A 14541-nucleotide genomic window follows, 5' to 3' on the forward strand; every position below is an offset into this window, starting at 1 on the left:
TCCTAGAGGAAATCAACCCTGAATATTCACTGGAAGGACTGATGCTGAAGTTGAAGCTCCAATACTTTGGCCACTTGATGTGAAGAGCCAACTCATTGGAAAAGACTCTGATGCTGGGAAAGATTGAGAGCAGGAGAAGGGGATGACAGAGGATGAGATAGTTTGATGGCCTCACTGACTCAATGGACATGAGTTTAAGCAAACTCCGGAAGATTGTGAAGGACAGGGAAGCCTGGGGTCCATGGCATCACAAAGAGTCGGACTCTGAGCAACTGAACGACAAAAAGAAACGAGCTATTGTGCCATGAAAAGACATGGAGGGACCTTAAATACCTATTACCAAATGAAAGAAACCAATGTGAAAAGGCTACATACTGTGTACTCCAACCATATGACATTATGGAAAAGACAAAAACTATGGACATAGTACAAGATCCGTGGTTGCCAGGGGTAAGAGGAGGGAAGGATAGAGAGAGGGAGCACAAAGAATTTTTACAGCAGTGAAGCTGCTCTGTATGATACTATTGGTGTGTACATGTCATTATGGGCTTCCCTGGTGGGTTCAGAGGTAAAGAATCTGCCTGCCAAAGCAGGAGATGTGGGTTTGAACCCTGGAGTCAAAAGATCCCCTGGAGAAGGAAACGGCAGCTCACTCCAGTGTTCTTGCCTGGGAAATCCCATGGACAGAGGAGCCTGGCGGGCAACAGCCCATGAGGTTGCAGAGTTGGGCAGGACTTAATGATTAAACAACAGCAAACCCATGTCATTGTACATCTGTCCAAACTCAGAGCGCACACCACCAAGAGTGAACCCAAACATAAACTATGGGCTGTGGATGGCAATGATGTGTTGATGATGCAAGTTCACCAAAGCAGAGGCACTGCTCTGGTGGGGAACGTTGATACTGGGGGAGGCTGTGCATGTGTGTGGGGGCGGAGGATACATGGGGCATCTCTGTACCTTCTGCTCAACACGGCAATGAACCTAAAACTGCTCTAGAAATAAAAGTCTGTCAAAAAAATACAAAGAACTCAAGAGTGGCAGGAGTTGAAATGCCCATGAACAGTTGAGGCTTCTTGCAGAAGCTGGAAAGCTAGAGTTGGGAGTGAGGCGTGGAACAGGGCCACTCCCTAGTGAATGGTCATTTCAGGAGCCAGTTTGAGGAACCATCACCAGTGTTTTACTCAAAGTATCATCAGCCCAGTCAAAAGAACTAAAAAAGGCAAAATGAAGAACCAACCATCTGCTGTCAGGAAAGTATTTTCCCAAAGATACGTTCAAGGTTTGTGGTTTAAGCCCAACACCTGCAATCTCTCCATCTCATCTGAACTGTGTGAATGCCAAGACCAGACGGGATGCTAAGGAAATAAAAAGCCGTCATTCCTATGCAGGTCCCGTGGCCCACACAGCACACCCACCCACAGCTCCATCCTGCTGGAGAATGAGAAATGGACCACACTGCTGGATGGGGCCATTACAGCAAAATTAATCTGCCACTTCTGCAGCCTCAGACTGGTAGGCACACCAAAACTCATTTACAATTGTTATTTCTACTTCACAACATCCCTGCCAGTGTTTCTGTTCTCTAAAACAAAACAAAGTCCATTAACATCGCATTATTTTTTAATAAGCTTCAAAATTCATGTTGATTGGAATTTTGTCCTCCTCTCAACTTAAGTAATCTAGCTATTCCCACATACGCGGCTGAGTTCCACCCGCCAAGCTGAGCAGCCAGAAATGTCCTTGGTTGGGATCATTCCAGGGTCTGCTGCAAGGGCCCTGGGCCTGCGGGAGGCCTGGGTGGCTGGGCCGGTCTGATGGCAGCCACCTCTGCAGCAGAACCAGAGCCAGCCTGGGGGCTGGGATGGGAGGAGAAAGAGACGCGTTTGCTTCAAACAAAAAAGGAAACAAGGTTAAAATGAAGTTTATTATTTTTTTGATTTTTTTTGTTTTGTTTTTTAAATAAAACTGTTTGTGAAACAGCTATTTTATCCCCACGGCAGAGTGACCCCTGAAAGATGCACTAACCCCTTCTTAAGGCCTTAACAAGATTTTTTTTTTGTACTTTTTTCTTTTTTTAAAACTCAGATATTTAAAAATTATACAATTTACAAAACAAAACAACACAACACAACATAGAGAGTCATGTAGCGCGGGGCTGCTCAGCTGACAGGCTCCCTTTTCTTTTATAAAAATGAAAGCAAAGAAGAAAGGGTGGAGTGGGTGCTCCTGGTCAGCTTACCCCACGTGACCACACCTGACACCGCCCCCTCCCTGTTTCCACTCCTCCGGCTCAGGTTCGTCCCGTCCGCCCTAGAGCTCAGGGCACAACAGCTGCCTGGAACATGCCCAGGGGCGGCCATCCCTTGATCCTGCCGGCCAAGCCGCTTTGGTGGGACGCTCGGGGCTCTCACCGGCCAAGGACCCAGGACACAGTTGTGACCGTGGGGCCTCCGCCTTGGGGCATCTGCCAATGTGCCCCCCCCGCCCCGAAAAAAAAATAAAAATTTAAAAAAATAATAAATAAATAGTGTTTCTGGAAATGAAAAAGATTTATTTTTGTGTTTAAACATCATTCTCCCATTCTTGAAAACACAGACCATCCCCCACTTCCCTCCCCCCTCGACCTTCCCACTTTTGAGACAAATTACTGACAAAGACATGGTTTGGTGTGGTTCGTCTGTCTTTCCAACCCCGGGTCTAGAGTCTGTGAATTGTGTGAGCTGGGCCAAGGATCTAAGCCACCCCTGTCCTTGTGACATCAGAGTTTGTTCGGTTCAATTTCATATTTAAATTTCACGTTATTGGAACAAATTTGGAGTTCTTTAACTAGATAATTTTAAAATAGAATCAAAAGGGATAGCGCACCTTTCATTTAAACAAAGTCTTTCCAGACTAAAAATAGATTTATATATATATATTTTTATCCCTCCCTTTTAATTCCCCCCACCCTTTCCCATCATCCCACCCCTCCCCCCTCCCCCCACACTGTCACTATGGAGATTGTGTCCATGGAAACAGCCATTCCAACTTCTTGGGTCTTTCTTTCCTGTGGTGTCACCGGTTTGAGAGTGATGTAAGAACTTAGGAAGGAAGTGCTGGCGCCGGCAGGCACGCGGGGTGGGGCAGGGTGGGGTGTGGCTGCACAGGAGGACCGTTTCCATTCCATCACGAGTGTCCACCACCTTCTCATCTCCACAGTCTCACCTGCAAGACAAACAGACACTGGGTGCTGGGAACCTCTGCGTGCTGCTGTAGCCCACAGCCCCTGCTCTGTGGTGGTGCTGGGGTGGGGGGACTCTGCAGGGTCCGGCAGCCGGCACCGGAAACACCCAGGGCCCATGGTGGAGCCGGCTGTGTGGCCCTGGGCCTGAAACAGGGCAAAGGCGGCAATGACCTGGCCAGCCGCACGGGGAATGGACTCAGAGTGCCCGTGCCCAGGGCTGTGGAGGGAGCCGAGACCAGGAGAGACTCCCCTGACCCCGGAGGTGGGGCTGCCCGCAGTGGGGCAGCTCTTGGGGTGACCCTTTTTCAGGACGCTGCCCCCTGTGGCCTACAGCAGGACTCAGCACGTGGGCCTGGGGACCTGTCCTCACAGAGATGGCTGAGCACCCAGCTGATGTGGAAGAACCAGCTCAGGACCATGCCCGGGTCGCCTCCAGCCACAGGCGGCTCTCACACCTAACAGCGAACACTCCTGGGAGCTCCGCTCTGGGGAGGGCGGCTCTCAGGTCATCCTCTGGGGCGCCCCAGGCCCTGCCACTGGCGTCTGTCTCTCCTTCCGGCCTGGGCTCCAGGCTTAGGAAGACTCTCCTGGTGACCACGGAGGGTATGCAGGCTTGTACCAAGGGCATCCTCAGGACTCTTCATGGGTCCTTACGTATGCAAAGATCTCAGAGACACAGCAGTTTCTGAGGAATTCAGTCCAGAAAAATTAAGCCAAGAGCCATGTGTGGGGAGGGGGGCTCACCTGGCTTCTTCCTCAAACCCTTTCCGGTGCCCTCCACCAACCAATAAACCTCAGGAAACCCCAGGCATCACCAGTCCCTTTTCTGCTTCTGTAAAACTTACTAATTCACAAACTAGTTTAGGCTAGCCTGTGTATACGAGCTAAGAACAGACATCCCACCCACCATTGCCAGAGATTCCTAACTGCTTGGCAGAAAACATGAACAAACAGTAAGAGACCTGCAGGGACAGCAGGACAGTCACTGCCCTCAGGTAAAGGCAAACCTCGGGCCGCTGGCTGCCTGGGCCAGAAGCTGAGCAGTCCTGCCACGGGCCACAGTGTGGCTTCCCCTGCACCCAGGGGGTCACCCCAGTGCCCCCTCCCCCAGCACTGAGGCTGCCAGGAAAAGGGGGAGAAGCAGCCTTCTCTGCTATCACCCCAGGAACTAAAGGCCCTCTGTCAAAGTGATGCCAGGGCAGGGCTGGCAGGGCGCCTCAAGCAAGAACCAAAGGGGTCAAATCTTGCCAGGGATGTGGGCCACGGCAGGAACAGAGGACAGGTGCCCTCACATCCTGCAAAGCTCGGCTTGTGGAGCAAGGGCCAGGGCAGGGTCTGCCCTCTCCGCAGCGCTTGGCACGGTCTCTGGCCTGCACCCCCCAGAACGCAGGTGGTCTCGGCACCAGGGTCTGCCTGGCAGGCGGGCTCTGCAGGCTGCTGGCCTGGATTCCTTCCCTTGGTGCCACCGGGGCCTGGTGGTCCATCCACACCCCTGCCTGCACCCAGCCTTCCGGCCTTCCCTGCAGGGCCCTCCCCAGGACCTGATACTTGACAGGCCCAAACTCCTGGTTCCCTGAATACAATGAGACCCTAATGTCTCCGTTATTCCTAAAAACTATTCCTTTAGTAGGAAGAATAGAAAGAAACCTCTTGAAACATCTAGTAGGGGCCATGCACTCTGCCAGGAGCCCTACAGACACTACTTCACTGGAACACTGTGAGGCCTGCCCCCTACTCCGCCCCATTATCTTGGAGACAAGGCCCTGAGAGGGGGCCTTGTGCGGCCCAAAGCCCCGGGCTGGTCAGACTTGGGCCTGGGGCTCACGGTCACAAAGCTCTTCTGACTGGGCCCCTGGGACTCTGCCTCGGAGCCTCCATCACTGCAGGTCTTGGCCAAAGGTGCCGGATGGGGCTGCGGAGGCAGCACCCGGGCAGAGCCGTGGCCCCTGAGATGAGCGGGTGGCCCTCTGTGCTGAGGCCACTCTCTTCTCTGTAGAGGCACCGGCATGTTCGGCTGTCGGCAACGATCAGGCCTTCATCCCAGGCCCAAGCGTTCCCATCAGCCTCTTTCTGCTGCCCTTCAGCTTCACCTCAGCCGCCTGGACCTGGGTGGGTCCCCCGCCTGGCTGAGGCTGCCCTCGCCTTTGTAAGCTGAGACCCGAGGCTGCTGGGGAGCACGTGAGGAGCCTGCGCCCGCCCAACACCATCAAGTCAGCACCCTCCTCCCTGGGCCGCCCCGTGAGGACAGGAACCACCATGCGCGCCCCGTCCCCCCCGATCCTGGGTCAGTGCATGAAGAGGCTGAGACAGCCGCCCTGTCCTCATGGGAGGACAGTTGAGTGGAAGACGCAGACTGTATGTGAACATGCCAGTGACTCGAAAGCGTGGTGAGGCCAGGGAGGTGGCAGACTGGGGACAAGGGGACTGGGAAGGCTGCTCTGAGGACGTGCCCTGAAGCTGAGACCCAGAGCAGAGACGAGGCACAGTGCCGCGGCCCGGGGAGCCGAGGGGGCTGAGGAGTCAGAAGAGGTGACCCCAGGGCCTTCGGAGGTGAGCTGAGGAGCTGCACTTGGCCCTACAGGCAGCGGGAACCTCAAGTTGCGGAGAGACAGGAGCCGGCGCAGAGCGTGCGGGGCCGTGGGGTGGGAGGGAAGGGGACCTGGGACACGATCCCAGGCACTAACCTGGCACCCAGGCCAAGGCAGAGCTGGATGGAGGCCACGGCTTCCTGCCCACGGGGTGGGGGCCGGGTGGGAACGGGGTCCCCGTGTCTACTGCCGATGAAAACGGGGGCCGGGTGAGGAGCCCCATCCACTAGCCGCCCTGAGCTAGGGAGAGGGCCGCCCACCGATCTTTCCTTCCGGGCACAGCTGGCCTGGTGAGGGACTAGCGCCAGGTACCTCACGCGGCAGTGGGAGATGTGAACTCGCATCCCCGTGCCCCCAGCCCAGGGGTTTTCTGCCAGACAGGGCTGCGCCAGGCACGGTGGAGACATTTCTTCACGGAATCCTCACAAGGTTGGCCACTGTTAGTCCTCTTTTCATAGAAGGAGAAACTGAAGCACAGAGACGCTGAGTGGGCTGACCCTGTCACACCGCAGTCTCCACACAGGAATAATCGCTGCCCCTTCCCCACTGTGTAATGGTGGATCTGCGCCCGCAGCACAGACCCCAAGGTGAATGCTCCCTGAGGGGAGGGGCTTCGTCTGTCCCTCACGCTGGGGCTTCCCGCCACCTGCAGAGGGCTGAGGGGCCAACCCAGGAGAAGGGCCCTGCCCTGACATGACAAGCACTTCAGGGGGATGAGAGACGGCATTCTGTCCCTCCCTTCCCTCCAAGAGGGAAAGGTCTGACCTCAACAGACTTGAAACAACCCCAAACTGAGAGACCACTTAATCACTCGGCGCCTCATTTCTTTGGTATAAACATGACAGCAACACCAACCCTGTGAGCAATGGACCATGAGGCTTGTTGCCCTATGAGAGCCGAGGGCTCTGGCAGCTGGCAGAGCCCAAGAATGGGCAGAGAGGATGAACAAAATTAAAATTTCCAAGAGCAAACTGGGCCCAGACTTCCTATTTTTCTCAAACACAGGCTGGGACTCCAGGACAGGACCAAAAGGCCCCAAGTAACCAGTGGTTCTCCCCCAGCCGGCTCTTCCCAGACACTTCCGGGAACACTCCCCGTGGCCTCCGCCCCAAGCGGCTCTAAACACCGGGGCCGGGAAGGTGGCAGGGCCGCCCAGAAGCAGTGCCGCCACCAAACCCAGGGACACACAGGGCCTGGCACCCTCTAGACTGCTGCTGCCTGAGGGTCACTGGACCCCGTGGGTTCTAGAAACGTGGGGAGCTCCCGTGGTGGCCAGCCTCCCGCCCCCACGCCCCGGAAGAGCAGGGAAGAAGAGAGAGAGAGCGTGGAGTCCTCACTGGACATCTTCATGAGAGCACTGTAACCCCCACGGGCTTGTCACCCAGCAGAGGGCCTTCTCTGGAGGCTGGTACCGGGACCCACCTAAGAAACAAGTGACTTCCCAGATGAAAACTGCCACGTCCCAGATGAATTTTAGGCAGACTCCCACCCCTTGTAACACAAATGCTCAGTCGTGTCCGACTTTTTGCAACCCCACTGACTGTAGCCCTCTAGGCTCCTCTGTCGATGGCATTTTTCAGGTAAGAACACTGGAGTGGGCGGCCGTGCCCTCCTCCAGGGAATCTTCTGGACCCAGGGATCGAACCCGAGTCTCCTGTCTCCTGCACTACCCCAGGGGAAGATCTGTAACAGGGGGGAGGGAACATTCCAGACACTCAGGCACACAGTGCTGCCCCGGAGAGCCAGGCCTTGCACACCTGTGTGTGGGTCGCAGACGCCTGGAATAAACACAGATGCCCTCACCTGAAGAGTAGATAATCCCTTAAGAACATTTCTGAGACAACCAGCCGCCCATCCCATCCTGTAGAAGCAAGTGCCCCAGGTTAGTTACATTTTGCTTTTTCTTCTGTTTTGCTTTTCCCTCAGTGACTCAGTAAGGAGGGGGAGGATGTGGAAGGCGGGGTGGGGGTGGGCACTGCAGGCCCACTGCCTCAAGAGACCCAAGTCATATAATCCTGCTCTCACAGGCACATGCTACCAGCCCCACCACGAACCCACAGACGCACTCATGGAAAAGCACAACTCAATCTCCTGAGATTTTTTAAAGTAAAATTAAATGTGGTGCTAAAGTCTACTAAATCTTTGAGGGGATTTTCCTTCCCTTTGTACTTCTATGAAAGGAATCTTTCATAGCACCGGGAGGTGGGGGAAGATTTCACATAACAAAACTTGGGGAATTTTTTTTTTTTTTTCAAAGGAGAACTCACTCAAAGGTTTAGAGTTGTGGTGGTGTATTTGCTAAGTCGTGACTCTTTGCGACCCCATGGACTGTAGCCCACCAGGCTCCTCTGTCCATGGGATTTCCCAGGCAAGAATACTGGAGTGGGTTGCCATTTCCTCCTCCAGGAGATCTTCCCAACCCAGGGATGGAACCTGCGTTTCATACACTGCAGGCAGATTCCTTCTGGCTGAGCCACCAGGAAAGCCAAGCTTTAGAGACATCAAGCAAACTAAAAAAGAAAAGATCTCTGGTGAGAAGCCTTACTGAGACGGGGAAAAAGCGAGGGCTGCAGGCAAAAGCGCCCCCACCTCAGCGGCTCCGTCCTGAAAGCCAGCTGCCCCCAGGAACCCCACCCAAGGCCTGCCTTCAGGAAGAGCCCCTGGACCCCAGGGGACGAGGGAACCACTTTAAAGCCCCAGATTATCTTTCTACATGTACTCTAGGGGGCTAAGCAACAATGGAGAAGTGTTTTATCCACCAGGTGTTGGCCTCATGCAGTTAAGACACCGTGGTGCCTCCTGGCCAGGGGGAGCAGGAGGCAGAGGCCACAACACCCCCTCACAGTCCGCAGGGGCGGCGGCCCCGACTCACCTGTGCTTGCTGAACTTTCCATTCCCACGAGCACACTGCCCCCCTCACCCCCGCTCCGACTGCTCTGTGCTGAGGCTGCCTTTCGCTGTCTTGTTCTGCAAGGGGGGGACAGGGCATGGGAGGGGAGGCTGACGTCGGCAAAGCCAAGGAGACGAGACAGGAGGGACAGAGAACGAGCGTGCGGGTCAGGGCAGGCGGAGGTGAGGCGAGGAACGCACATGGAAAAGGAAAGAAAAAGCAGAGAGTCAGTACTGAACGACATATAGGAGATACTTAAGACAGGGCAAAAGACTGAGGCAAAATATGACACTTCAAAAAGGGAAGTTTAAAAAAATAAAAATGCAAATTAAGTAAAAAATTAAGAGAAAATTGTAAGATCCAAGGATCCATCCCGGGAAATAATTTTTAAAGAGAAGCATCAGTAAGCATCCTTCAGAAGCAATTTGAGGGCAGACGGTCAGGATGACCTCTTTCTAGCACCTTCTGGCCCCACTGAGCAGACTGAAGGCTGTGAGCACCGGCGGCCACCAGGGGTCAGTGTGACCTCAGCCGGAGGAGAGCCGCCGCTGCAGGAGCCCCAGGCGGAGGGCTCCGCTGGCCCAGCCCTTCCTGGGGTTCCTTCTCCACACCCTCCCCTCTCCACACCCGTGAGTGGTGTCTTGGAAACAGGCCATTCACACACACTGCCCGCATCTTTCTTCCCTTCCTAAATTTGAGAGGTGACCAAGAGACCAACTCTTGAACCAAATGCAGACACCATGGGCTGCGCCTGCAGAAGCAGAACCTGGCAGGAACAGTGTTTCCCCTGAGAGCCGGGCGTCAGCTCTCTCTAGTCAGGGAAGACGCCTCTGCTCTGCATCCAGGCCTGCAGCCAACCTCACCCCACGCCAGTCTGTGGTCTGGGGTTCCACTAAACTAAGGCGGAAACCAGAAGTTTCATCCATTTCTCTTAACAGATAAAAATACCTTCTCCCCAGCTCCCCCACTACACGGTGCTGACTCCACATCACAGGGCTCCCTCCAGTTTGCCCCTCCGTCCACCGAGCCCTGGCCTGAGACTGAATAGCAGGTCTCCAGGTCTTTCAGGAGGAGGCCCCGACCCCCTAGCCCTGCAGGGAGCACCAGCTCTGCAGGCTGACTCACCTTGTGCTTGGGGCACCTCACCGAGAAGTTCTCCTCGTGGAGCAAACAATCTGCAAGACAGAGGGGACAGTCAGGAGGAGCCTGGTGTGGGGCACAGCCCGAGGGGCGCGGGGCGCAGGTGGGGGTCACACACGGAGATAGAGGACCCCGCACTGTGATTTCTAATAGGAGGACATGAGAGATGCCCCCAAATAACGTAGGGCACCTCAACATGGTGCAGTATCAGTCAGTCGGACAGGGTCTCAGAGTCGGGAAAACACGAGACAAACTGCTCGAGTACAGACACGTGCGAGTACAGTCCTGTTTGTCACAATGTTTATACGCAGAAAAAAGGACAAAGGAAATCTACCAAAATATGACAGTATCCAAAACCTTACTCTTTGGATAGTAAGATTATAGGTGACACTAATTTTATCTTTTCTGTATTCCCATGATCACATCCTGTTATTTTAACCATCTCCAGTAAATGTTCTCTTTAGAATTTCTTATCCTAGGCTAAGCCCATTCCACAGGCCCACGCCAAGGCTTCCTTGTGGAAACACTGAATCTGCAGGCCTCTTTTCTCCTGTCGAGTCACAGGTCAGAGGCAGAAAGGAGGCCAGGCCCAGCCCTGCTGCCGCCCTCTCCCCCCAACCATGGAAATGCTGGAGAAGCTCCGCAAGCCATGCTTAGGGCTTCAGAGGAAAGTGAACCCCCATGAAGGGCTGTGAATCCTCAGCCCTAGAGCCAGAGGTGGTGGCAGGACATTAATACTGGTCACACGTTCTCAGAGAGCTCCCAGGCACCATGGCAGGAGGCGGCATGTACTTAGCCTTGTTAAATTTACAATTTAACTCAGCTTTAAAGCGAGGTCCAGATGAGCAGCCTGTGTAGCCACAGATTTCAAGTGAAATAATAATAAGCAAGGGGACACACAAATGGAAACTTCTGAGGCCTCTACATTTTATGTAAACCAACAGAGACCCTCCCACAATTTGGCTGAGCCACCTCCCCTCTGGAGTCCTAGGATCCTAGGACTGGGCAGGTTTAGTCCTCTCAGCCCCAGGCAGGCCTGAGGGCTTGGGAAACAGCAAGTCCTGCTCATCTTTGCCTCACTCCCCACCCCCAAGCAAACAGCACGACAGTAAATGAAATGTGCTAATTTACAACCCACAAGTACACGGTGTGACCCAGGCTCCTGCCGCTCCAGTTGGCCAGAGAGCTCCCTGGCAGCAGGGACGGACAGCTGGAGCCCGAAGGAGGCGCCTTTGTCTCACCTGGGCGGTGGCTGCAGCATGCCGACAGAGACGGCACAGACCACGCGCGGTGAGGCCACCCTCCCACCCCAGCGGTTTACAGAATTGAGGAGGGGGCGCTGAGTTGGAAAAGATACCATCAGGAAGGCAGAGGTCTGAGAGGGTCCTCTCACAGCCATGGAACGGTGACCAGCAGCGATGAACCATTAGTAAAATGTGCTTCTAGTTGGGAAACATGTCCCCGCAAAGTCAAAAGCAGGAAAGAAATCAAACACTAGAAGTGCACGCTAAAGGCAACTTGGAACTAGTGCCCGGTACTCCTGGAAACGGAGTGTCCTGAACCAATCTATGAGACCTCTGGCAAGGCCTCCCACGCAGGCAAAGGCGCTCCTCACTCTGGTGAGGTCACAGGCCCGCAGGACATGCACTTCCCCTTCCTGGCAGGACGAGAAGCACAGCTGAAGAATGCAGCCTCCGCCAGGGGCCGGGGAGCCTCTTCTTGACTGCCTCCCGCCAGCCTCCTCCAGGAGAGAGGGAAGAGGGGCGGGAGGCTCGCAGCAGCCGCCGGCCGCTCACTGGCTTCCATGAGCCCCTGGCCTACCCAGTGCAGAGGGCCTGGTCAGCACTTTCCCACGGTGAAGTCAGATCACCACAGGCCGGCAGAGACTCACCAGGTTGTTGAGTTGGCAGGGTGGCTTCCAGACACAGACACCAACACCCCAGGCTGGAGCTCCACTTTGAGAGTCCTCTCTAGGCATAGGGGCAGAGGACTCTGCTGAGCTCTTGGCAACGAGCTATGTGGAGCCTCAGATACCCACGTGCACCCACAGATGCTCCAGCCAGGGTGGTGAGCCCAAGAAGGGAGAAAACGGAAGGGCGTCTAGTATCCTTGGGATCTGCCGAGCCCCGGCAGTCTCCAGCTCAGCTACAGTCTCTCAGGGTGACACTGATTGCTCACATTGGCAAAACCAGGCTGGGACTGGGGGATCCGCCAGCCTCACCGAGCAGCAGTCTCCTGGGGCCAGAGGAAGGGGGAAGAGGGCAGAAGCAAAGCCTTGAACTGGCTTCTGTGACGCAGACAGCTCCTCTCCAGGGAGTGGCAAGACCACCGGTCGTTTCACAGAGCATCAGGGGCCCTAAACCCGCTGCCAAGATCAAAGTCGGCAGAGAGGAGCAGCTTTAAAATGCTGCAGGAAGGGAGGCCGCAGGTGAAATTCCCAGCTGTGTTTCCTCTTGAAGCCCCTCTGGCCAAGATCCTTGACGCACGGTGGGATTACTGCCGAGCCGCCAGTCTTCCATCTCTGGTCTCTCTGTGTTGTGGCTCGTTGCATTAAACACATTCCAGCCTTTTCTTTTTAAACTGGTGCTCCTGCTCTTATTACTTCCTCTTCCTCTGGGAGACAAATCCCGTGTCTGTGGCGTAATGAGCAGCACAAGAGAGCAAACCATGATGTCACGAGTGTGTGACTTCGGTTAGCAGGAGGCACAGATCCTTAGGTTTCCATGGAGATGCGCCCAGAGGTAAAAGTTTTCCCTTCAATACCAACGGCTTTCTAAGGTTTGGGCAACTGGCAAGAAGGCAAAGATGAAAATGCTAAACTGTTCCTTAGTTTGCACAGAGACGGGGGACTTGACTAGAGGACTTATTTTTATTAGAAAGAAAAGAAATCAGTGAAGGCTTTTCCAGACACAAAGACTCACCACTTACAGAATTCCTGGGAAGACTGTGGATAAATCCAGACATCAGTCCACAGAGTGACGCGGGCTCTGGGTCACTGTGACTCAGATCATCAGAGAGACCAACAAACGCCCCAGACGTGGTCACCCTGCGAAGCTGCTGCTCTGGGGCCAGCCCCGTGTGGAGGAGCAGAGTGTGCAGCGGTTGGGGCAGCAAAGCCAGAGGGCCAGGGCCCCGACCCGGACAGCCCCCTCTACCTGGACACTCGGCCACCAACTTCTGCCAAACAGAGATGTTACCAGCTTACCTGGCAGGCCACGCCAGACAGGCTCAAAGAGAGCGACGAGGAAGTCATTGACTTCCTAACCCTCAGCTGGTGAAGTCAGCCCTGCCTCCTCCAACAGAGGGAGGAGAGCCCAGGGCCTTTCCCAAAGGACCTCCACCGCCCCGCCTGGCCAAGGTAGCGCCAGGCCTGTGCTGCCAGCCACCAAGGGAAGTAAGATAAAATAAAAACTCTCTCCCTTCCACCAGCTACCTTCCGAGCACTCAGTGGTGACACGTTGCTTATGGCTGCTCTAATGGACAGTACAGGTCTAGAACATTCCCCCAAGGCAGCAAGTTCACCGAGCAGCACTGCTCAACCCCTGGAGGCAGGCGCCCCGAGTGCGCACTGGGAGCACACCTGTGGGGCGAGGCGGCCTGCCTGCTGCCCACCTGGCGCTTCTGGGCAGAGCCCCTGTGCAGGAGACCTCCGCTCACTGGCCACTTAACGGGGGAAGGAATTCTTGCTGCATTTCCCTCATAAAACTTACAAACCACCGCCAAAAACCCAAGACTTAAAAATCTTCATTTAAAGACCATGAAGCTTAAACTAGAAAAAGAAACAAAACATTCTGACAGAACCCTGACTGTATCATGAAAATGAGAAAAGGCAGTGGTTGGCTCTGAGGGAGAAGGATTTAGCGGCTGTTCTATAGAACACCCCAGACCATGGTCCAGGTGAATTACAGCTCAGATTCAACCTGGAAACACGCAGAGGAGGACAGAGGACAGAAGGGACAGACCGGAACCCAAACTCCCTGAGCTGACATTTCAAGGCTCTCTTCTCATGCCCACTTTCCCCTCTGGTCACATGGGGTCCTGGCCACCAGCTGCCCTTCAGCGTGTGCAAACATACTTTCACCAGAATCTAACTTCAGCATAAAGTTAGAGCATTATCTTTCTCTATCTTTCTTGTTTTTTGGCTGTGCCGTGTGGCTCGTGGGGTCTTAGCTCCCAACCAGGGACGGAACCTGGGTGCCTGGCAGTGAAAACCCAGAATCCTAACCCCTGGATCACCAGGGAATTCCCTTTCTTATTCTTTTCAGCTGCAATCCCTACAGAAACCTGGAAAGAAGAAAACAGGGAAGGGGAAAGGAGGGACAATGAGAAGGATGTGAGGGGCAAGGAGCAAATGTAGGTGAGCGGGGTGAAGGGTAGTCGAGGGGAACTTGGATTCCTCCTTGTCTGCCAGATCCGACTCCAAGTGCTCTGTGCTCTGCATGGCTGTCACCTGCTCAGCCCCCAGGCTCATCAGCACTCTCATCGGTCTTCCCCTTTTCTCTCCCTGCATCCTGACTGCCAGCATTATGAGCAACCTGCTAGGTGAAGGTGTCAGACCCATCTAACACTCAAAAAGTAACTGGTGAAGACAATCAACAAAGAGCTATGAGTCAGGAGAAAGAAAGAGGATTCTCCCAGGCACTGAAGCGCTGAGTCAGACTCAAGTCTCCTGCACTGCTCACTGGATGGCACTTCTC

At 54.6% G+C, this 14541-nt stretch overlaps 1 protein-coding gene and 1 long non-coding RNA gene across 6 annotated transcripts in view; one reads left to right on the forward strand and one right to left on the reverse strand.

The window, feature by feature from the left end:
• Positions 1–1908: 1908 nt before the first annotated feature.
• TCF20 (transcription factor 20) overlaps positions 1909–14541 on the reverse strand; it is a 187742-nt gene continuing 175109 nt past the window's right edge. For 3 of the 5 annotated variants that reach the window (XM_070453451.1, XM_070453452.1, XM_020876872.2), the window contains exons 4-6: positions 9830–9879; positions 8687–8814; positions 1909–3207 (exon numbers count right to left, since the gene is read on the reverse strand). In XM_070453451.1, coding sequence (XP_070309552.1) covers positions 8731–8814; positions 9830–9879 — 134 coding nt within the window. In that variant the 3' untranslated portion in view covers positions 1909–3207; positions 8687–8730. The remainder of the gene's footprint in view (positions 3208–8686; positions 8815–9829; positions 9880–14541) is intronic. The other 2 variants (XM_070453450.1, XM_020876873.2) reach the window with 2 other exon arrangements.
• LOC110126936 (uncharacterized) lies at positions 3204–4037 on the forward strand. Its single transcript, XR_011482944.1, has 2 exons — positions 3204–3488; positions 3536–4037. It is a non-coding gene; the product is annotated as an uncharacterized lncRNA (long non-coding RNA).

Source organism: Odocoileus virginianus, chromosome 23 (assembly GCF_023699985.2).
Source record: "Odocoileus virginianus isolate 20LAN1187 ecotype Illinois chromosome 23, Ovbor_1.2, whole genome shotgun sequence".
NCBI classification, from domain to species: Eukaryota; Metazoa; Chordata; class Mammalia; order Artiodactyla; family Cervidae; genus Odocoileus; species Odocoileus virginianus.